The sequence below is a fragment of the Parasteatoda tepidariorum genome, chromosome 3 (genome assembly GCF_982258835.1).
Source record: "Parasteatoda tepidariorum strain Cologne lab strain chromosome 3, Ptep-v5.0, whole genome shotgun sequence".
NCBI classification, from domain to species: Eukaryota; Metazoa; Arthropoda; class Arachnida; order Araneae; family Theridiidae; genus Parasteatoda; species Parasteatoda tepidariorum.
In genome coordinates, this window is record NC_141757.1 from 47,261,437 (window position 1) to 47,284,268 (window position 22,832).

At 27.5% G+C, this 22,832-nt stretch overlaps 2 protein-coding genes across 9 annotated transcripts in view; one reads left to right on the top strand and one right to left on the bottom strand.

Annotated features, from left to right (window-relative positions):
* Positions 1 to 14,410, bottom strand: part of LOC107448363 (anoctamin-5) — a 46,789-nt gene extending 32,379 nt beyond the window's left edge. For 2 of the 5 annotated variants that reach the window (XM_087159272.1, XM_087159269.1), the window contains exons 1-6: positions 14,238 to 14,410; positions 10,276 to 10,367; positions 5,416 to 5,708; positions 4,036 to 4,194; positions 3,370 to 3,465; positions 3,125 to 3,160 (exon numbers count right to left, since the gene is read on the bottom strand). In XM_087159272.1, the coding sequence (XP_087015398.1) occupies positions 3,125 to 3,160; positions 3,370 to 3,465; positions 4,036 to 4,194; positions 5,416 to 5,708; positions 10,276 to 10,363 (672 nt within the window). In that variant the 5' untranslated portion in view covers positions 10,364 to 10,367; positions 14,238 to 14,410. Of the gene's footprint in view, positions 1 to 3,124; positions 3,161 to 3,369; positions 3,466 to 4,035; positions 4,195 to 5,415; positions 5,709 to 10,275; positions 10,368 to 14,106 lie in introns of all 5 variants that reach the window. The other 3 variants (XM_087159271.1, XM_087159268.1, XM_087159270.1) reach the window with 2 other exon arrangements.
* Positions 14,411 to 14,554: 144 nt separating this feature from the next.
* LOC107448364 (coenzyme Q-binding protein COQ10 homolog A, mitochondrial) lies at positions 14,555 to 22,832 on the top strand. Of its 4 annotated transcripts, none has more exons than XM_043038950.3 (5): positions 14,555 to 14,674; positions 15,143 to 15,310; positions 18,799 to 18,991; positions 19,553 to 19,654; positions 22,560 to 22,832. In XM_043038950.3, the coding sequence occupies exons 1-5, from the start codon at positions 14,670 to 14,672 to the stop codon at positions 22,710 to 22,712; spliced, it is 621 nt and encodes a 206-aa protein (XP_042894884.2). In that variant the 5' UTR covers positions 14,555 to 14,669; the 3' UTR covers positions 22,713 to 22,832. The 4 variants fall into 4 exon arrangements, with proteins under 4 accessions (XP_042894884.2, XP_071035141.2, XP_042894882.2 ...); XM_071179040.2 differs by having other exon boundaries at positions 14,612 to 14,848; XM_043038948.3 differs by having other exon boundaries at positions 14,613 to 14,818.

The window sequence follows — 22,832 nt, forward strand, 5'->3', positions numbered from 1 at the left end:
ACCTTTTTTTTGCCCCCTCTCCTGACTAGTTTTAGAAACAAATGGTTCCATTCAAACAAATGGTCCTCATTTTTTACTAGGCTAGATAGCCTTGAGCCTACTGCATATTTAGAGAAAGGATGTGACCACAAATGTAGAATTCAGAGTAAACAGAGCATATATTAGACAAATTTTTGTGTTGATTATTTTGGTGAAATCAACACATTCTTACTAGTCTTAAGTTTTATAAAACAGGTGATAGTTTGAACAAATAGTTAAATTGTATAGATAAAAAAATAAAAGTTATAAACAATTTAATTTCAAATTGCTTAAGCAATATAAGTAATACACAAATAAAACTTCAATGAGAAGGTGTCAATATTTCTAGTACCACAAAATGAATTTAGGAGTTAGATCAGATTAGTTTCTATTACTAACACTTCAGAATTCATAACTAGATGAAGAAAATAATAAATAAATAAAACAACATAGCAAATGATACTATCATTGTTTAGTCATTCTTACATTAAGATTTGTTGATAACTTACATCTATCAAAATGGTTCCAACTCAAATTCAGAAATAAAATTTACTGAGTTTTTCCAGGAAAACACCAACAAAGTTTGATGTCACATTTTTCCTATACATGTCAATATATGTCAGAAGCATAATAATTTTTATTTCATAGGTAAATAATCTTATTTTATGATTGAAAAAGAGTGAAATATTCACAAGGCAAAGGTTTAAATAGAGAATTTATAGTACGCATGTACATACATTGTATTTAGAAGCAATGCTTAGTAATAGAAAAAATTTAAAACTTAATGTAAAAGTTTATTATTAGAATCATACCATTCATATAGCTATCCTACTTGCCATTAAGTGTGAATACATATTGTTAATGTGAGTCATTTTCCAGTTTTGTTTCAGAACTTCTCAAGATTTGAGCAAAAAATGCATTAAGGCCCCTTATGTTTTTCCAAATTCAAATACCCTGGCAATTATTTCAAACCCAACAAGCACATTTTTTAGGACTGTTTATTTAAAATATGCATTACAAAAAATAATTTTATATTAATATTCTTCTATTTTTTCAAATATAACGAACACTTGTATCCATAAACAATATTTAAAACTTAAGTATTTTATAAGCAATGAATAGATATTTGTTAGCAAACCTAAATACGACCTATTTAAACTTAATACGACCTATTTAAACCAGGTACAGCATCACGATATATTGACAACATACCGAATAACATACTATGAGAGACTTGTCAACAAAAAAAAGAGAAAAAAAAACATTAGAAAGTTTTGCAAGCAAAGTCTTCATAAGCAAGCAAAGCGAGTCCTCCTTTTATGCAGGCATTGGGAGATCTATGAAAAAAACATTGGAAAAAAATATTTTCATAAGTCTACTTTTCTAAGAAATTTTTTGTATGTTTATGATTAGTTTTATTATATATTTTAGCAAAACATCTACATCGAAACAATAAATTTGTGCTATTATCTTCATATTCGTTTGCTGTCAGTGCTCCATTAATTCACAGTGCGAAGAAAGGTTTGCTATAAAAAAATAATAATTAATAAATAATAATACCATTTCTTTTTTAAATCTCCTTTGCTTAGACCTGAATTAATGGGATTTGCATGTAGAGGCCTTAATGCTAATTAGTGTAGGTCCTTCATTTCATTTCTATCAAAACATTTGTTTTACTAGTATTTTCTCCTCTTTTTAAATTTAACTCTGACACCCTTTTAAAAAATGATGTGATACTTTAAGTTATACCACTTGTAAATATAAAAACAAGATTTTTTTTCTATAAAGACTCATTAGTAATACTAATGCAAAACACAATGTGAAAAAGTACCTAATCATTCATTTACATTACAAAGTACATTTACGTACTCTCATATAAGCTTTATTCACGTTTTTTCCTTTAGTCTACATAGCACGAAAGCATACCCTTTCTTTTGTTAGATATTCTTTATTAATAATTTATATTGCAATTTCTTATTTTCATTACTGTTACTTTTTACTTCATTTTAAAATATCAGGCCAATATAATCATATCCCTTACAACTAGCATACCCAATTACATGCATTTTTGATGTTAGATGATTGCAGTATACATTTTAATTAGAGAACAATAAACTCAAAATTTTAATATTTAATATAGAAAAAAATACTTTTCATTGTAAAAAATAACTGAAATAATAAATCAGGGTTCAAACTAATTCCTTTTTAAATGGTCTTAATTGACTATCAAGCAAAAAATAGTAAATTGTACCAAAGCAAATCAGCGAATGTGTTCACGGGTTCAGCATCTAAGAATGACAACAGTATATCACATTCAAATTTAGAATTTATTGAATAAGAATAGAAAAAAACTTAAAAAAGTTGTTAGATTTCTAATCCAAACTAGTAAAAAAAATGTCTAGAATTACGGTTACTATAACAATAAATCTATAATGAAAAAAGTTTCAATGACTCTTGTTATACTATCCCTTGATATGTTTACAAAATCCTTCAAATTCAAAACTTAGTCGAGTCTATTGTCTCAAATTTACATGACAGACTAGAATTTTCTAGATTACCATTCTTAAAAATAATTTACTACAGTGTAAATAAATAAAATAAAATGAAAAAAATTTAGTCTTAAAATGAACAGTTCTACAACAGGTTAGGAAATTAAAGAGCAATTTCAATTAAAAAAGTTCCTGTTAATTTCATATAAGCAGTAAAATATTGTTTAGTAGTTTAATGAACAGTAGTGCTTCGTGCTTCTGTGCCGTAGGTCCTGGGTTCGATCCTTGGGCCGGGCAAGGTTGACTCAGCCTTTCATCCCTTCGGTGGGTCGATAAATTAGTACCAAGCATGCTTGGGAACTACAACCTGGTCGTTTCGCGTTCGGCTGACCACCTAACTGGAACATTTGCTTCTGCACCCCAGAGCCCAAGAAAACTGAGATGGGCACAGTAGGCCTTGGCCCTCTATGGGCTCTCACGCCACTGAGTTTAGTTATTTTAGTTTAATGAACACATACATGAAATGGTTATATATATCAAGCAAGAAATAAACTAGAAGATTAATCAAAAATATTTTTCATTCAGGTATGAGGAAATGGGGAAAAAACCATGCTTACGTTAGAGGGAGGTCTTGCACACACTTCAAACAAGCTCTATGAAAAAAAAGGTTGATCAATGAATTGTAAGCATTTAATAAATATTTATAGCAATATGATTCTGAAATATAATTAAATAAATTTTAAAAATATAAAACTCACCATTTAATGCTTAATAAAAAATAATAACGAGTATTGAAAAATACTATTTTTATTTCCAATTTTAATGCAAATCTCGATCAGATTGAGCAAAAATATAATCTTACCTCTTTCATAGGCATTTTGAATTTCAAAATTTCACCATATCGACTTAGAACCTCCCATGGGCAGTGAATTTTTACAAACACTAAACCAGTTTCTTCCTGTGAAATTACACAAAATAAGATATAATAAAATTTCAGGATGATTAAAATTAATTAATTATCACTCTCACACATTCAGATTCTTTCTATTTCCAATAATTTTTTAAAAAAAATTCTCATAATTGTTTGATGACATAATAATAGGATTCAATGTATTCAAATAAGGAAAAAAATACATTAAAACAAATTCACTTTGCTGCCAATCGCAACACAGTTGATATAAAAACAAAACAGAATAATAGTACACAGTAAAAAAGGTTAAACTACAATTTGTAACAAATGAAGTAAATGTTAAGTTATTGATTCCATTTTGCAAACAATATTATCATTATTGAAAATCTAAAATTATAATTATGGAGATATATGATTTCCTTAAAACAGAAAAAGATGATCCTCCAGTGAAGTTACAGTATGCTACCTGTTCTTGACTCTTGTAAGATAAGAATTATAATTTTTTTTAAAAATTAAAATGAAAAAAAAATTAAAATAGCTATAAAATTATAAATTAAAATAAAAATTATTGGAAACAAACTATTTCACGAAATATAAATTTGTAATTTATTTTTTTACCTGATACACATGTTCTAATTCAAGACCTTCCTCTTTTAGATTTTTTTCGAAAACTGCCCGAGCATGTACAAATTGATCTGAGTCTTCAGAAGGATCAGTTGAATACACAAGAACAAAATCGATTCTTTTTTGCCGATCTTCAAAAAATACGGCAGATTCCTACAAAAGTACAAGAAATTAAAGAAAAATTATGTCACTTACCCAGCATTAAACTAAAATAAACTTCCAAATTGACTTAAAGATGTAAAATAATTCATGATGGAAGGCTTGAAAATGTTGAGGATGTAAAGATTCTGTTGAAGAAGTTGATGTATTTATTTTCAAATATCCATACTTAATTCCAAGAATCAGATATGTTAAACAATAAAAAAATATTTTATTTATGAAAACTATTGAGCTCCAAAATAAAGAGAAGTGTTTATTTTTATATAAATATAAATTATTAAATATAAAATTTTTTTAAAGCGGTGAGGAGTGTGTGGCTGCAGGGGTAAACCCCTCAGGACTCTTCCGTCCACCAAGAAATTGTAAATGCGAGTATCATGTATAGCATAGTTACAGCCAAGGAAAGTTGAGGAATCCATATACAGTAGGGAACCGATTATCCGGAACGATCAGGACCATCGTTATTCCGGATAATCCGGTTATTTCCGGTTTTCTGAATCGCTACAAAAAGCCCTTTTTTTTAATTGTTAAACACAACTAAAAAAAAAAATTTGGAAATAATCTTAAATAGAAGAAAAAAAGATGAAGTAATATACTAATGATTATTTCCAAAATGATGGTAAGGTAAAAATCTTTCAAAAAAGAATGAAAAATCTTATGAGGAAAAAAAAAATTAAAAAAAAAAAAAAATGGCGGGAAAATTCATTGAATTTCATTCCTCTTTTTTGGTTTTCCGGTTTTCTGATTTCCGGATAACGGGTTCTGTACTGTATTAGCCATTAATTTATTTAATTTGTTGCCAAAGCTTTTTTTCTTACCCTTACACAGTTAAACATGTTGGCGGAAAAAAGTGTGAGAAATAATAACGAACTTTAATTAAAGCAAAACCGGCTCAACCATATAACGTTTTTTGAATTCTAATGTGTAAGGCAGGTCTCGAAAAATAGATTTTATTCTGCACTCAATTCAAGGTTGTGGAATTAAAAGATTATTGATCAGATTAATGATTTTTATTTATTGAGAAAAGGATAAAATAAGATAATAATGAAAATGAAAGGAAATATGTTATGCATATTTCAACATGACATCAACAATTTTTAATATTTCATAAAAGTTTAAAAGCTTCTTAAAGTAAAAGCCTTTCCATACATTTGATTAATTTATTATCTACTATACATAAGTAGTAAATAAAAAAAAGAAGATAAAATTACTTACTATTGATAATAAGGATGAAGTGTCTAAGCCATCCAATTTACTAGATGATAAATAATCTAGCTTAATGCATTCATGACTCTTTGCATATTTTCCTGCACTTCGTAAAACTAAAGTATCAACTTTTGAAGAAGTCTCACTAAAAGGGGTGCCATAGCTTTCAGATAATTTGCCATCAGGTGTTGATGGTTCTTTCAATTCATTATTCAGATTCAGAGATGGGTAAATAGAGTTGTCATTTTTTTTAGCATCATTGGAGTTGGGTGATAAGTTTTCAGCACTGAGATATATGCTTTCTGAAATTATGAAGAAAGAACAAACTTAGCAACATGGAAGCAAAATGTAGCTATTTAGACAATGATTGACAATTGTCGGTGTTAACTAAAAACTTCATAAATCTACAGGGTATTTCTAACTAAATAAGTATTCAGATTAAACCAACCCAGCAACTTTCCAGCAGCAATTTTCCAAATCTGGAAAGTACAGGGCGGAAAAAAAAAACAGACCACCCAGAATAACTTATGATCTAATGATTGAACCTTCACGTTCTAGGACTGATTCTTAATGGTTTGAGGGAATAGCCTTAAATATGCTTATTCATTAATGCAGATGATATTTTAAGTTCACACGAAACACATTAGTTATTTTAGGTTGACACAAAGAGTGCAATTTTACAGGGCAAAATACAAAATATGCACAAAATCTGTCTTAATAGTTTCTGAGAAACTAAATTTTGAAAAAGTCGCATTTTTAAAATTCAATTTCTCAACCATTCAACGGATTTTACTAAAAATTTTCCATTTTGCCCTGTAAAAATACATTGTTTAAAATCATGTAAAAAAATTTTATACCTTACAATTAAAATTTTTTTTTGACTATCACAAAATAAAGTAACAAAAGATAGTAAAAACTCACTAAAAGTTGATTCTGCATGGAATTATGCTTGTATGTTTGGCAAAATGAATTTTATAATTGCATGCATATTTTTTTTTAAATTTACTTAAATTATTTTCGAGATATGGCGAAATACACAAAAAGTAAAATTAACATAAAGGGGTTACAACTTTGGACCACTCTCCTGACCCAACTCTTGGGACCATATTTCTCAGATTGCGGCTATCCCCTATATTTTGGGGTCAGAAATCCGAATCTGTCGAAAAAAGGTATGTTTATTCTGAGAAAGTATGTTTTTGCATCTGATTTTGTAACTTAAAATATTGTCTGCACTAATTAATTAACATATTTGAGGTCACCCCTTTAAACCTTTCAGATTTAGTCCTGGAACGTGAAGATCCAACCATTAGATCAAAAGTTATTCAGGGTTATGTGGTTTTTATTTTACACACTGTACATACAAACAAGGTTTGTGCATATTTACATTGTATGTATATATATTATATTGGAATCAGAAATAGTATATACATGGGTATGTACATTAATTCTACGTACATAAAAACTTGTATGCCTATACATGTTGTTGTTGCTTATCCTCATACATCTGACATTAGTCAGTTGAACTCCAAAAAGTTGTTGACAGCCAGAAAGTAGATGACAAGAAGGGGATCGTAAATTAAACCCGCCTTGGACAATCTGACACAATCAAGTATATGTTTCGGTGAGGTTGGTTAGATACAGCATTTTTTACAAGTCGGGTAAATTTTCGTGCCATGTTCGAAAGTTCGACGTTTTAGGTGACATATTGATGCCTATACATATTTACATATAGTAGTACGCAATTGTATTTACTTGTAATCGTATGCTTTGAATCACGATTTATGATTACATGTAATCACATATTTTGATATTTTGTAACCATAATTACCCATAATCGTTTTTGTTATGATTACTTGGAATCACGATTACTAAAGTAATCAAAATTTTGGTGAGTTATAACCACGATTACAAGCAATTGATTACTGCAATTGAAAATTGTAATCCATTACTTTTTTGTCCAACTCTGATAAGTAGGTAGCATTATAAGAGTATGCATAAGATATAAAGTGAGAAGTTAGGACAATCAACATACCCAATTTAAGACCATAGCCTAGAATAAGAGTTAATACTATCATGTAGGAAGCAAACCTTCCCATGTAGTTCAAATTTAGCATTTTTTGAAAAAAAATTATAAGTTAAAAGTTTAAAATTTGGCCATGAATGAACAGGAATTTCATCATAACAATGTTACATACATGTTCAGTATAAATTTTTTAACCCACATGAATCATTTCCTGAAAGTTTACATTATATAACTTCTGAATTCGAGATCAACAACAGTAACCATGCGGCTCAGTCAGAAATTCACAAAAGAGAAACCTGTTACTAGCTAGCCTAAGACTTGAGAATATGCCACTTAATGTAAGTTTTTAGGACAAATTTTCAATGTTATAATTAAATGTTTAATTTCATTATGTTAATTAGGTTTAAGTTTTACTTTCATTGTAAACTTAAAACAAACTATAACAAACTTATAATACATAATACTTATATAGCACTTAAAAATAACAAACTTATATATAAATGAGGATGCTTGCATGCTGGTTTTAATTTGTGATCATAACCAATCTGAATGTAGGACTGAAGGATATTTAGGACTGAATAATTAGACCTAAGATGGCTGGTAAAGTCATATACTGCTCTGGGCTTGCCCTGACCACAGTATACAGAGATCAGATGTCCCCAATTGTAATTCGATTAGGAGTTACAATCCTTATGCAATCTGGATAAATCTGGGAAGGTTTTGTAGCTTTTATTCCCCATGTAATACAGTACAGAACCCGTTATCCGGAAATCAGAAAACCGGAAAACCAAAAAACCGGAACGAAATTCGATAGATTTTTCCTCCATTTAAAAAAAAAATTTTTTTTTTTCCTCATAAGACTTTAGGATTTTTCTTTCTTTTTTGAAAGATGTTTACCGAACCATCATTTTGGATATAGTCATTAGTGTATTACTTCATCGTTTTTTCTTCTTTTTAAGATTATTTCCAAATATTTTTTTTTATAGGTGGGTTTAACAATAAAAAAAACGTCTTTTTGTAGCGATTCAGAAAACCGGAAAAATCAGTTATCCGGAATAGAGATGGTCCCGATCGTTCCGGATAATTGGTTCCCTACTGTACTTATGGGGATCAGTTCTGTAAATTTAAAAAAAATGAAAGTAGGCCAGATTAGTGATACTTGCTTGCAGGCTGTGGGGCCAGTGAGCATCATCAATCATATGGAATAGGGTCAGGTGGAAATAGTGGTTACATGGAGCAAAGTGGGTATATCTTAAAAAACATCATTTTTTCTTTTTAAATTGAGATAATTTGTTTAATATTTTTAGTGACATTTACTGGGATCGCGGCAGGCATTTTTAGAAAACCGATAAAAAAATTAATGTTTGTTAACTATCTGCTCATGATCAACTTGTATGATAGTTTAAACTGTAGATGAACTTTCTTCTAATGTCATTAAAGACTGGCAAAAACTATTCATTTTACTTCAAACTTGTAGAGGGACATCTAAAGATTATGAATTATTTTCTGAGGTGGGGGAAAAATGGGCATATGGTTAGGGCTTAGCTAAGTGTTGTATGATGGGGATATTTTTTTACTTCTGTGCTAGCTTTAGCAAGTATCGAATGCTCAATATTTTATAATGAAATAATTAAAAATAATTTGCTTGTTTGATTACAGCCCTACATAGCTATTTTAATACTGAAAACAAAATTTCTTTCAAATTTTATTTTTTAATGAGAAGAATGATTGGGAAGGGGAAGGGGAGGAATAACAATATTACAGACAATACAATTAAAATGACCAAACTAGCATAATGGTAAAACTTAGTGAGCATATTTAAAGGTATAGATGAGTTTTCATGCAAATTTCCGCCTTTATATGGCAGTTTTTTCATGGAAAACAAAACAACTTTCTTAAAATAAATAAATTAAATAAAAATACTTCTCTGCTATAAATTGTAAAAGCACTTCAAATTACCACTATAGATATTAATTTTTACATTCTAATTTATATTTCAAGTAAACAAAAAATTATTACAATTTTTTTTGCTTTTTGATGAAATTGTATAGAGTTAAGCAAAATATACTGCATCCAAAATGAAACCAGATTTCTTGAATACGAAAAAATTATTATTTTTTAAATACTATAATCATAGTAGATTTATTTAACAGCATTTTTACTTCTAAAATAACATTTACTTAAGTTTTTTAGTGTAATTTATACAAATTTTAGAACTACATCCACTTCACTCCACTCTGGGGTAAAGTGGGTATATCAAAACCTGTTCTTTTGAATACATTACTGTAAGAAAACAATAAAACTAAATAGATAAATTGTGCTTCATATTTAATCTAAATGAATCCAATGTACACAATGCATCAAAATGCTCAGTAAAATTAATTTAATGGTTTGGTTTTAGATCCTTCTTTATAAAAAAGCTTGATACTCACTTTACCTCACCTGACCCTATATGTTTAACTAAATAATTAGATGTTCCATGGTTGGTCAATTTGAACACTGCTACTGTCCTTCACCAACCACAGTGCTGATGTAAAATGTTTCCAGAAGTAGTAAAATCCTTGGTTAGAATCCCATTATCCTCCAGCTAACTATGGAAGGTTTTGCTAGTTTTAATTCTCCATCTAATGCTAATGTATGTCAGTTCCATTAAAAAGTTCTCCAAGAAGGAGAGTTTGTACAAATGCTTGAGACAGGAGTTCCTCTGTCTTTTGGGTTAAGTTCAAAACTACTAGGCTATAAAGTTGAGCACTGATAGCCCATAATCTGATACAGATTGGCAGTTCAATGACAGTGATAAAATTAAATAATTAGAATGACATTTTAAATTTAAACAATGACATTACCTTCAGATGTTCTTTTTTTCAGTCGATATCCTAAGTTTTTGTAATTTCCACTTGGATCATCCTCTGAATTTTCATTTCCTCCCTCCATACTTCTACAAATATTAAATATAAAAATTATATACAAAAAAAAAATATTAAAACAATGTGTCATAACAATATTTAAATAAATAATAATAGTAAAAACTTTTTAGTTTTCTAGATGATAAAAGTCCTAGATTGTTAAAATAAACTTTAATACAAATTCAAGCTAATATATTAAATTGTAGAAGGCCATTTGTAATAATTCTCATAGAATCAAACCAAATACAAATTTAAAATAAACCACTCATAATAACAACAGTCCTGATAAGTAAAAAAAGAAGAAAAAATTGAATCTCTAAGTTGAGTAATTTTGTAATGTAATATATTATAAAATCTTGATTGAGAATTTTTTTTAAACAGTTTTTTTTTTTTCCTTTCTAACAATTTTTTTGAGCATTAATTTCTAAGTACCTCACCAAGTACCTAAAATGATATATAATTTCAGTTAGCAATGTCTATTACATTACAGAAGTTAAATTCAAACAATATTTTGTATGAGAAAAATATAAGAAAAAAGAGAGTTAAAATAGAAAGTATAAAAAAAGAAATGAAAGGAATTTTTCTTCGAATGACCTAATCAACCTTATGTCCTAATCACCTTATGCACACATTGCACAAAATATAAAAAGAGGAACAGGAAGTGAAGTAAAAAGAAATAAAATAAAAGAATCCATTTGGAAAAAAAATCTAGATTATTTTATGAGCAGCAAATTTATTAAAATTAACAACAATTGTTTAAATTAACAACAATTGTTTAAATATACTTCCATGGGGTGAAAAGTACTAAATTTAATACTACGATAAAGTTATTTGATTTAAATGCTTTTTCATGGAGTGAAAAGTATTACATTTAATGCTATAACAAAAAACTTAATTTAACAAGGGAAGCATTATATATTTGAAAAATGTTCAAAACATTTGAGTGACTGAATACTAGTAACACAAAGTTATATTTTAATAAAATTAATTTACAATATAAAAATATTAAAATAAACTTAATAGATTTAGAATAGTGTAATTGACTATAGAAACTTTAAGTAAATTGGTTTAGCAGGTAAATTTGGAAAAATTGATTAGTAAATAAATCAAAGGAGTGTTCTTATTATGAGAATGTTCCTCAATTAGACACACTGAAAAATCCACCTGACCTCAATCTGTATCAATCTATGTACTTAAAGTAGATTTTGAATCAATTTTATGGATATGTTATGAACATGGTATATAGAACTTTTGTTAGTTTGAGTATTTTTCAATAACCTCAAAAATAGAACAAAAACAGAAAAAGAATAATAATAAAAAATAATAGTGAATTTAAAGTACAATCTAACATCTATTTTAAACAATTAAATTTATCTGGAAAATTTCATTTTAACAATTTTTCTGGTTATTTCAACAGCTAAAGTTATTGGAAGAAAAAAAAAACTCTTCACATTTAAATGAAATTTTTTTTTAACAAGGTAACTATTTATTTTCTGGTAAAAAATCCTTCTAAAATCTGTCTACTAGTGATATTAAGGAAACATGAGAACCATATTGGTAGGCAGAAAATACGCATAAAATCTAAAATGTATACAAATTAAGTTATAAGCCCTATTATCAGTGCAAAGTCATTATGTTCCAATTCTGTGGTCAGAAAAACTTCATTATTTCCACATTTTACGTAGTACATTATTACACTTAATTACAAATGTAGTGAACTATAACTACTTTTTTTAAATGTAGTGACTACAAACTACTTTAGAAATGTAGACACTACTTTATCACTTAGCTGGAGAACTTAATTTAGACCCATATTCAAAGCCAGTTCTTTATTCTAAACCATTTATATGAATTTGTTCTTTTAGTCTTCAACTTCTTATGCCTTTCTTGACAATGAATACTTAGTTTAAGATATTTTCAAATATTTGTGATTTTATAAAATGTCCTTTTATAAAGCATTCTTGTAATTTCTTCTAAGAAATAAAGTACAACTAAAATTACAGAGAAAATATATATTCCCTTCCATTGAAATACAGTACAGAACCCGTTATCCGGAAATCAGAAAACCGGAACGAAATTCAATAAATTTTCCCGCCATTTTTTAAAAAAAATATTTTTTTCCTCATAAGATTTTAGGATTTTTCTTTCTTTTTTGAAAGATGTTTACCTTACCATCATTTCGGAAATAATTATTAGTGTATTACTTCATTGTTTTTTCTTCTTTTTAAGATTATTTCCAAAAATTATTTTTTTTTAGTTGGGTTTAAAAATAAAAATAAAACGGCTTTTTGTGGCGATTCAGAAAACCGGAAAAATCAGTTATCCGGAATAGCGATGGTCCCAATCGTTCATAGGATAATCGGTTCCCTACTGTAATATCATTATGTTTCATAAGTTGTACATTCCTATTTGAAGATGTGGATAAAGGAGATAAATTAGTTATTATATTAGATAGTAATGGCTAGTTTATATATCAATACTAATACAGGGTGCATAGCCAGTTTTTCAATCAAAAAATAAACATCTTTTAAGTACTTTTCAAGCACTCAAAAAATATTTTTAATCACCTTCCAAAAAAAAATCATAATTAGGATCTGTGCAATAATAAAAATTATTTTCTCTATTGTTTAAAGTACTTAATTTATAAACATAAATTCAATAACATTTTCAGTAACTTAACATAATCATGATGATATAACTAGTTTCTGATAAATATTGCAGAGAAATTTCTGAAAATAATGCATTTTTTGTAATTTAGAACAACAATCGATATGGTAAAGAAAAAATTTCTTTTTAAAAGATAGAAAATTAAGCACTTTTTACAAACACCAAATAAAAAAAGCACCTTTTTTTTATTTGGTGCAAAAGCAGCTTTTAAAAAACGTAAATGAGAAATAAGCACCTTTTTAAAAACGCTATGCACCCTGTAATATGTTACTCTAATTAAAGTACCGCCAGATTCTGCTTACATCCAATGATGGATCTACCCTGTGATGTATCAGATTTGAAAAAGTTAGCTTAGTTTGAATCTTGTTTCTTTTCTAAATTAACGTTAAAAATAGTGGCAAGGAATTAGTGATGTAGTTTAGGGGACAAAACCCCCTCAAAAATGAAATATTACTTGATTAATGAATTAATGTACGATAAGTAGGATGCAGCCATAAAAAGTTTTCACTATTCAATTTTTGTAATTTAAACGTTTAGAATATATATCAGTAGGAGAAAACCCATAACTTCCTCAAACATACATCAAAACTACCCTACTGTCAGAAATCGCTATTAACTACTGTTCTTTGCATAACACTACAAACTATGGAGAGACAAAAGGTAACAACATTACATTCGCAGATCGTTCTAAATAATATATCCGCATTTTAAAAAGTGCACAACTCAAACTTAAGAGTTTAAATATTTCTCGACTTACAAACCCACCAAATGAAAACTTTATGAACCTCATGGCAAAAAAATAAATAAAAACCTCAAAACATAAACAGTAAATTAGTTCATGTCAATTGCATAACTTCATTGAAATTAAAAAGGAAAGATATAGCCGCGATAAAGTGGTACTGTAATGCATATAAAACGATAGTTTACAACAACATAAACTTGATTAAACTACTATTTAAACTTGTTTCTTGGTTAAGTCAGATGCATAGAGCAGTCATGAAAATGCTAATATTTATCAAGATATTATATAACACAAACATTTTAATTTTATTAAAAAAATATAGATAACAAGAGTCAACCAGACAAATTTATACAGAACACAACCTCTTAAATCCGTTTTCCATAAAACATTTCTCTATGTTAATAAATATAATTTTCAATTACAAGCAAAATGAGGAAATAAATTTGTTGCTTAAACACAAGAAAAAATAAACATGATTAAACAATTGAATTACATTTCTGGAACAGTAAAGCTTGCTGTATGTTATTTCTATTCAACATTTCTGAAGTTCTCACAAACTTGTACAACATTAAGTCATATTTTATCAAAATTTAATCGGGAAAGCAGGAAACAATTTGCTAGCCGATTATTACTTGCCGAAAAAAGAAAAACACGTTCTGCTATTCCGATTTCGATTATTTTATTAAGTTTCGGTTTTAAATCACAAGTTTATTTGAAGGTCAAACATTAAAAATGAAAATTTTATATTCACTCATTTTAAGTATAAAAATATTATTTTATTTAAAATATCCACATTGCCGAATTTTCAAAATGGATTCCAAAGAAGAAAATCAGTTGGACTTCTATTTCTGTCTCATCAATCAACACACTTTCACTTTCATTCCAAATTTGAGCAGAAACAACAGAGTTACCTCACAAATGAAGAATGAAGTAATCATTACATAAATCGCATATTATGAGTTCAGTATCATTATGAATTAAGTGTGTAATGGCTAGTCGATCAATATGTATATTAAAGCGAAATTTACTTACTTTTTCTCATGATTACGTGAGAAGAAAATGTAGCAACAATAGGTATAGTTTTTCTCTTTTCAATGTTAGAGGGCAGGTGGTTTCTGTTTTCATATTTACTGTATTAAAAATTTTAATATTGATTATAAAGCATAATTTATTTTATACATTATCCTTTTTATTATATATTTGTTATTTTTCCTGCATTCCCCTTTTTGATAACTCAAATGACATTAACATTTTCCTATTTGACTGATAAATATATTAAATATATTTATTAAATTTATTATATCATTTGCATAGTGATGATTTTTTAATTTATTAAAGTGCTACTATTTTTCAGACAATAGAAAGTTTCAAAATTTTAAATTCATGTTTTCTCTGTAGTTATGTCAGATGTATTTGCTTGAAAGCTGTCCAAAATGTAGGAAATGTGAAAGTGTCTAACTGCCATTTTACTGGTTATGGTGTTAATACAAATAGACATTTGTTTACATTCCCTAATCCTCTTGGTAGTAGTAAGCGCAAGGAATATTCTGAAAAAAGAGTCCTAGGGTATGTTACTCATTTTTAATTAAATATATTTATTTAATATTAGCATTTGTATACTATTATGAGTTCTTTGTAACTTTTGAATTGTTTTACATTTTGTGTTGTCGTATGCTAAAAATAAACAACCTTTTTCTAGAAGTATGCTAAAGTAAAAATATATTGGGATTATTAAAGTTTGTAATACTTACATTTAAACAAATGTAGGTGCAGGTTTTATAAAGTATTTTTTTTTTTTTAATTCTATTGCCATAATATTTAAATTGTCACTCTTTCTGTTATTTGGGGAGGGGCCTTAACCTATTGTCATAATAAATATATTACAATACAGTTCATACATAAGTTCCATATCTGGACTTCTGTTCATTAGAAATGTCTATTTTTAGACACTTTTTAATAATCAAAATAAACTAATCTCTTTTTCTAAAGAATAAAATAAAACATTTCCATATTTTTTAAAAAGTTAGTGATCTGTTTCAAAATCTTATTCTAAACAATTTTTTTTAATATCGATTTGGTGCATATAGGATAGCTAAGCATTTATATTGCTTTATTATTAGACACATTAAGAATTCTTGAATTGACAAGAACAGTTAAAAAACTTGAGTGAGAAAAATAAATTGTGTATGATAATAAAGCTGAATGTTAATTATGTTTGAAAGAAACATCTGTAGGTCAGCTTTGTTTTAGCACATATTATTAACGTTTTAATCAAAAAAATCCTGAATTTTATTGCTTGTTTTATAACTTTTTTTATTGATTGAAATATAATTGATTTTCCTTCCCACTTGATTAGAGATAGTTAAAATTATCAATTGCCTTTTTTTTGGTTTCAATATTTACTAGTGATTTTATTTTACTATATAAAATATTCTCTTTGTTAGCTAAATGTCATTTAACTGATAGTAAAATGGGAGATATTTCTGTATTGTGATCTGACGCACCAACTTCAATAGCCAAGGTGATATTTTTTTTAAATTTCTCGCAGGTCGCTGCTTTGAAGTTGCTAAGACATCACAATGCGATTATTCTGCCACACATCACGATACGGAAATCTCCCCGCAAAATGTTACTGTATAAATATTGACCAGATTTAATGTTATTTATTGTCTTATTTTTCAATAACATATTTTTAGGTCTTTGTTTGTCTTAAAAACCTATTAGGGTGACTTGGGGTAATTCCTGATCAAAAAATGCAAACATCGATTTTGTGAAAAAACTATTCAAGATAGAATTTTAATATTTTATGGAGGCTATATGAGATGAGTCCTATGCTACCTTCTATTGTTTGAAAATCTAATTAGAATTTAAAAGATTTTAAATTTTTAGTGATCAGGAATTATCCCTTCTCTTGATCAATTCTGGGGTAAATCCTGATCATTTCTGGGGTAATTACTGATCACCAGTTTTTATAGTAAATGGGCTGTTTAAAAATAATTATACAATGGTAATTAACAAATAAGACGTTAAGATCAAACAAATAAACCAAAAAAATATGTTTAAGCAGCTAATAAAACTGTTTATTTAAAATCAGGAATAAAGATTAACACTTCAGCTCTGGCAGCAGCTCTCACACTGAAATTTTCATTTTCAATCATTAAAAGAAATTCACTATTTTTGCTTTCTAGAAGCTTAGTATCCTTTTTAAGCTCTTAATTTCTCACCATATTTATATTAGGTTAATTTATCAACTTAAAAATTATTCTAACAATGTACGCACATAAATTTAAGATAGAAGCAAGGTAAGACAAACTAGAAATGGTGCATATCAGAACACATTTTTCTTGTATACAGTTAAAAACAAATTTTGTGATAATAGTTAAATTATATTTTATAGTTGTTCCACTTAATAAATATGAACTGTTATTTAAGAAAAGACAATTGACTATTTATTAGCTATTTTTTATTCTATTTATAAGAAGAAATGACAATGATCAGGAATTACCCCAGTGATTAATAATTACCCCATCTGTAGGGGGCAACATTTGATATAGTTTCCTATAATCAATTATAATGTTTACAGTAGATGTGAAATAATTAAGCAAAGCCCACACTATTTTTATATCAAAGAAAAAGAAAGTAACTCAAAATATTTATTATTAAGAGAAGGAAGGGGATCTTTGTAGAAATGTGCACATTTTGAAACCCATCTTTGAAATGGAAAATACAGAAAGCAATTTAAAAGATACTTATTTTGTTAGATTAAATAAAAAACTATTTTTAAGTAAATGCAGTTATACTTTAGTAAAGTGAACAAGCATTCTTGTCCATGCCTCAAATTTAAAAAAAATATTATTTTTTTTAAATAAAACTTAGGTGATCATTATTTACCCCAGAAACAGAGTGATCGTGAATTACCCCGGGTCACCCTATTAAAAAAAATTTATTTTCTGAACTTGCCAAAGTCCCAACGATTCATGAGACTTTCCTCTGTGCTTAGTTAATTATCAGTATTACTTTAGTATTATTAGTAAACTGGTGTTAGTATATTTGTATACTTGTATTAATATCTATATTAGTATATATAATTATGGTAGTTTATTAGGTACCTAATTTCAAAATGCCTGTTAAACCTACCATCACACATCTGCAGTACTTTTACCACAATTAAGCATCACTGACGTCAATAATGATTTGTAATCCTTCTTTAAAAAAAAAATGGCTGTTAAATACCCTTCTCTATACCTTTACAATAATTTCCCCGTAAAGAAGTAACTAAAAAGCTAAATGTGCACGAATGTTTAAAGTGTTATTTTAGTAAATTAGCTTGTCAAGAGGAAATAAAAATTATGCCTGAACATTATTTATTTACTTTAAGTTTCCAATTTACAATATCTATTATTCCTTAACACTCAAACATCAAACGAGAGTCTTTCTTCGAGCACATAGGTATAACTTTTCCATGGGGGGGGGGGAGGTTCAGAAATTCAAATTTGACAAATTGAAATGAGGTTAAATTTAAAACTGGTGCCTAAACTTATGCTTTATAGATTTTTAAATCGATTAAGTATTCAAAACTGATGGATTAAATTAGTAATGTTTAAATGTTCAAACTGAGCAACGTATTAATAAATTTGAAACTATATTTTATTTTTAATCTGTATTAGAAAATCTATTAAATTTGGAACAAGAAACTAAGAATACTATTTTCTTATACCATATCTTTTTATAGTCTAGTAAAATTAGACTTCTTCTACCAAAAGATTAATACCCAAGATTTTTTCTCCATAGAGAGATGTATCCTTTTTTCTGCTATTTGTGAGAAACGTGAATGTTATGTATTTTGTATGTGAAGTAATGTACAAGATTGCTATGAAAGAGATAGCTTTAAGTATTTTGTAATTTTTTAATCTTTTTTTTTTCTGAATTGAAACTGGATTTTTAGACTCAAGACTAAGCAATTGTTTTAAATGTTCCCAAAGAAAGTTTAAAAGCTGTTAGAGAGCTTTTTATACTAATATTTTTTTAAAAAGCAACTTGTTATTCTTTTTTAGATATTCCATGGAACAATTATATGAAGTAGTCTCAGATGTGGAGCATTATAAAGATTTTTTACCTTGGTGTAACCGTTCAGTAGTAACCATACGTAGACCTGGTCATTTAAAAGCAGATTTGGAAATTGGCTTTCCACCTCTTATTGAACGCTATACTTCATCAGTAACACTTGCCAAACCCCATTTAGTAAAAGTTAGTTACTAATAGTTTATTAATGTATATTGTGTAAAAATTATGCATTTAATTTGGTACTTGTCTAAAATCCAACGACCATTTTAATCAAAACCAAAAAATAGAAGCCTTGTAAATAAAAATTTTTGTAAATGAAGTATGCTTCAAATTTGTAAAATTTTTTTAAAAATTAATATTTTATTGTAAGCCTATCAAACTGTGTAGGTGTCAGGAAACTGGTCTTGCATCAGAAAGGTTCTGGAATCGAATCCCAGTCAATGCATTGATGTTCTTTCATTCTCTGTTCTATCTGTCCTTACTGTGGGAGCAACATTGGCCCACCTAATATGGTGCCCCTAAAAAAGATGCCAACAATTCTGCCGTAATATGCCTGAATTGACGAAGTGTCAACCCAGATGGGCATTGGAAAAAAAGAAAAAAAACTTTTTTTTTTCATTTCCATTTGTTTGGTGGATTGGATTTTTCACAAGTACCTTTAATTTTTTTTATGGTGGATTACTTTATAATATTTAGAATTGTTTTTATCATATGTTTATATAGTGACACATTTTTATCATTCAGGCTTGTTGTACAGATGGGCGTTTATTCAATCATTTAGAAACAGTCTGGAATATCAAACCTGGTCCTCCTCAATATCCTAATTCATGTACATTATACTTTTATGTGAGTTCTTCCAACATGTATATTTATTTCTATATTTTATTCGTTTATATAATTTTGTTAGTTCTTTCATGAGTCTAAATATTTTTTATATGCCTTTAATTCCTTCATTATTCTCTTAAAGCAAATGTACTGCCTTGTGTAATATTTTGTAATTTAATTTGTTTTCTTTCATGAAACCTTTGTGCAAATTTTTATTCAAGGGGGGGGGGCGTGAAAACACTGGAAATTTTTGAAATCCTCAGACTTAGTTGAATACAAATCCGATTAGATTTAAAATAAATAAAAATATAAAGTGTAAATCTTTATCCAGCAGTTCAAGTCCAGCAATACTAATACTGGGAACCATTATTATTATTATTTTTTTTTTTACATTAACAAAAGTAATAATTTCTGATAGTTTCTTAAAGCATTTTTAAATTAAAAAAAAAAAGAAAGAATATGAAGAAAGAAAGAAAAGGCACCTAACTATATAACAAAAAGTTGACATACAGCCTTTTAGTAACATTTAATCTTGGTTTTCCAAGAAACTATTCCAAATGCAAACTAAAGATTTTGCCCTTTAATTATGAGCTTTTGGTCACCGTATACAATATTTTTGTTACATTTTAAAAGCTCGTTTAACAATTTTATTCCGTATGTTAAAGTTATTAAGCAACATTTTAGTTGTTTTAATTTTTTTACTTTAAATATTCTTCAATTGGTATTTCCTTAATTACAAAGTTTGTAATCTATTAAGTTTATGATCTATTGGTTAGTTTAGATTTTCTATTTCTAATTTTCTTGTAAATTGTCTTGATAATAGTTTTGAAATTATATGAATATGTTTGAACAAACTTGTTTATAGAAGAAATCTCATAAGATTGATGCTCTTTTATTATAAAAAACATTTTTTTTTCTCCTTATTGAAGCTTTTATTAATTATTAAATTTCACAACAGTTTCAAGCACCTAAATTGATAAGAAAATTGCTACAAATTTTTAGCAAAATGCTTAAAATTATAAAAATAAAATAATATGTTTGAGGAAAACTTATAAGGCAAAACTAAAATTTAATTAGAGAATTGAATCTGTCACCCTGTAACAGGGTTGGCAGTTTTTGACACATGACGGTTTTTACTAGTTTATACCATGGTTTTTACCGTCATGTCAAAACCCATAGTTTTGATAAAACTGTATTTTAATTTGAGTTTAACTGCTTATGGATTTAAAATTATTTCATTTTTGGGCAATAAAATTAGAAAAAAAGTTGTTAAAAGATATTTAAGAACAGATTTTTGCATTTTCCAAACATGATTATATCAAATCATGCTATTTGAAGTGAAATATTAGGATACTAAACAAAATTTTCAACATTTCCAAGCATCATTTTGTTTGGCATATTACATTACTGAAGAATGTCAAGTCATTCCTGACTTAGAGTTTGTTAGTAGTTACAAGTTTTGAAAGTTTTGTTTAGCTTATTTCTAATATTTAAGAAATGCCAAATTTTAAATTCTTCTTTTTAGTTCTTGAATTTATTAATAGTTCCAAGTTTTTTTGTTTGTTTGTTTATTTCTAACAATTAAGAAGTGCAAAATTTTGAATCCTTTGCAAATCAAGCTATAATGATAAAAGTTAAGTATCACTATTTTCAATAAGTATATTACAATATTTCTGTATATCCTTCTATAAGAATACATGTATATAGTTGCAAAATCAATAGCAATTGTTTACAACATTCATTTATAAAGGCAATTAAGTGAAAATAATATATTGTCCTCTATATGTCACAAATTAAAGAAAACAGTGGGTTTTTGACACGGTTTTTACCACTGTCATGTCAAAAACCAGTTTTTGACGGTAAAAACCCAACCCTGCCCTATAAATTATTATATTTTGTTGCTATCAAGTAATTTTTTTTACACCTGTTATTTTATAAATACAACAGCGCAGCTATGTTGATCTCAACTAATTGGAACCGATGCCTGCCTAGTATAGTGATTCTGATCAATAATCCCTGACAATTAACATTGATGCCATTGTCAAAACACGAAGCTGTGTAATCTTTCTATTATATTATACATCACTACATATCAACATGATTCTTGAATCAGTAATTTTGACAATTGTTTTTTATTCTGACTGGATGATGCCTATTCATATCATTAAATAAAATGTTCATTTCTGATACTTGTCACCCAAATTGAATCATATTATATTGTCTATTACGTTACTGTTACACGCCTTATACAGGTAATAAACAAATTAGAAATCATGTGTAGAGGCTTCATGTTGCTCTATCTAAATTTGTATCGACATGATTTACAAGTTCCATGTTTGAATGATTGCAATTTCACTATTGTTTTGCAGTTCAAATCTATAATATTTCCCCAATGAATCTATATCATGTTTTTGTATATCTTAATTTTAAAGTAGGCATTTTAACAACTGTCGGTTATGTCTGCTTAAGTTATTCTCATATTACACTTTAAAATTGTGTTTATGTAGATTCAGAATTTATATTTATTGATGATGTTCTTTTTGATTGCTCATTTAAATGGTATTCATTTGTCAAATTTGTTATAATATCATAGTTTTTTTTATGGATATTTTAACTGGGATTCTTTTATTTTAAATTTTTAAAACATATCAATTCAAAGTATTGAGAATTTCAAATTACTTTAATTTGTATTAGTCGGTACCTACTGTACTCTAAGAGAGACATGTTAGTGCCAAAAAATTTCAATAATTTGGGTACTAAATTTCTTTTTATTGGAATATTTTTTCAAAAGTGTTCAAATATAAATATTATTGAGAAATTTTCTTTTGAAATATTTTAACTTATATTTAAGTTAGATTGCATATTTACCTAAAATGTTTTGCATTGCTAAATTAGATATTGCATAATTGTTTTCTTTCCTTTTTAGGTTTCCTTTGAATTCCGCTCTTTACTGCATTCTCAACTGTCACATGTTTTTTTCAATGAAGTTGTTCGAAAAATGGTCAATGCATTTCTTGCGCGAGCTGAAGAATTACACGGAAAACCTGCTAAAATTAAATTGAAACCCAGTCCTCTATAAAGTATATCTTAGCTTCAAAATTTAAATTATGAATATTTATTTATCTTTTTAGTGAAATGTTAGAAATATTTTGACTTTTGAGTATTTGGTTATTTATTGAAATAAAATATTCAAACATGA

Coding starts and splice junctions, on each gene's coding strand:
- LOC107448364 (XM_071179040.2), top strand. CDS start 14,733: ATGGCTAGTCGATCAATATGTATATTAAAGCGAAATTTACTTACTTTT. Junction 18,992..19,552: donor CCAAACCCCATTTAGTAAAA/GTTAGTTACTAA, acceptor TTTATCATTCAG/GCTTGTTGTACAGATGGGCG. Junction 19,655..22,559: donor CATGTACATTATACTTTTAT/GTGAGTTCTTCC, acceptor TTTCCTTTTTAG/GTTTCCTTTGAATTCCGCTC.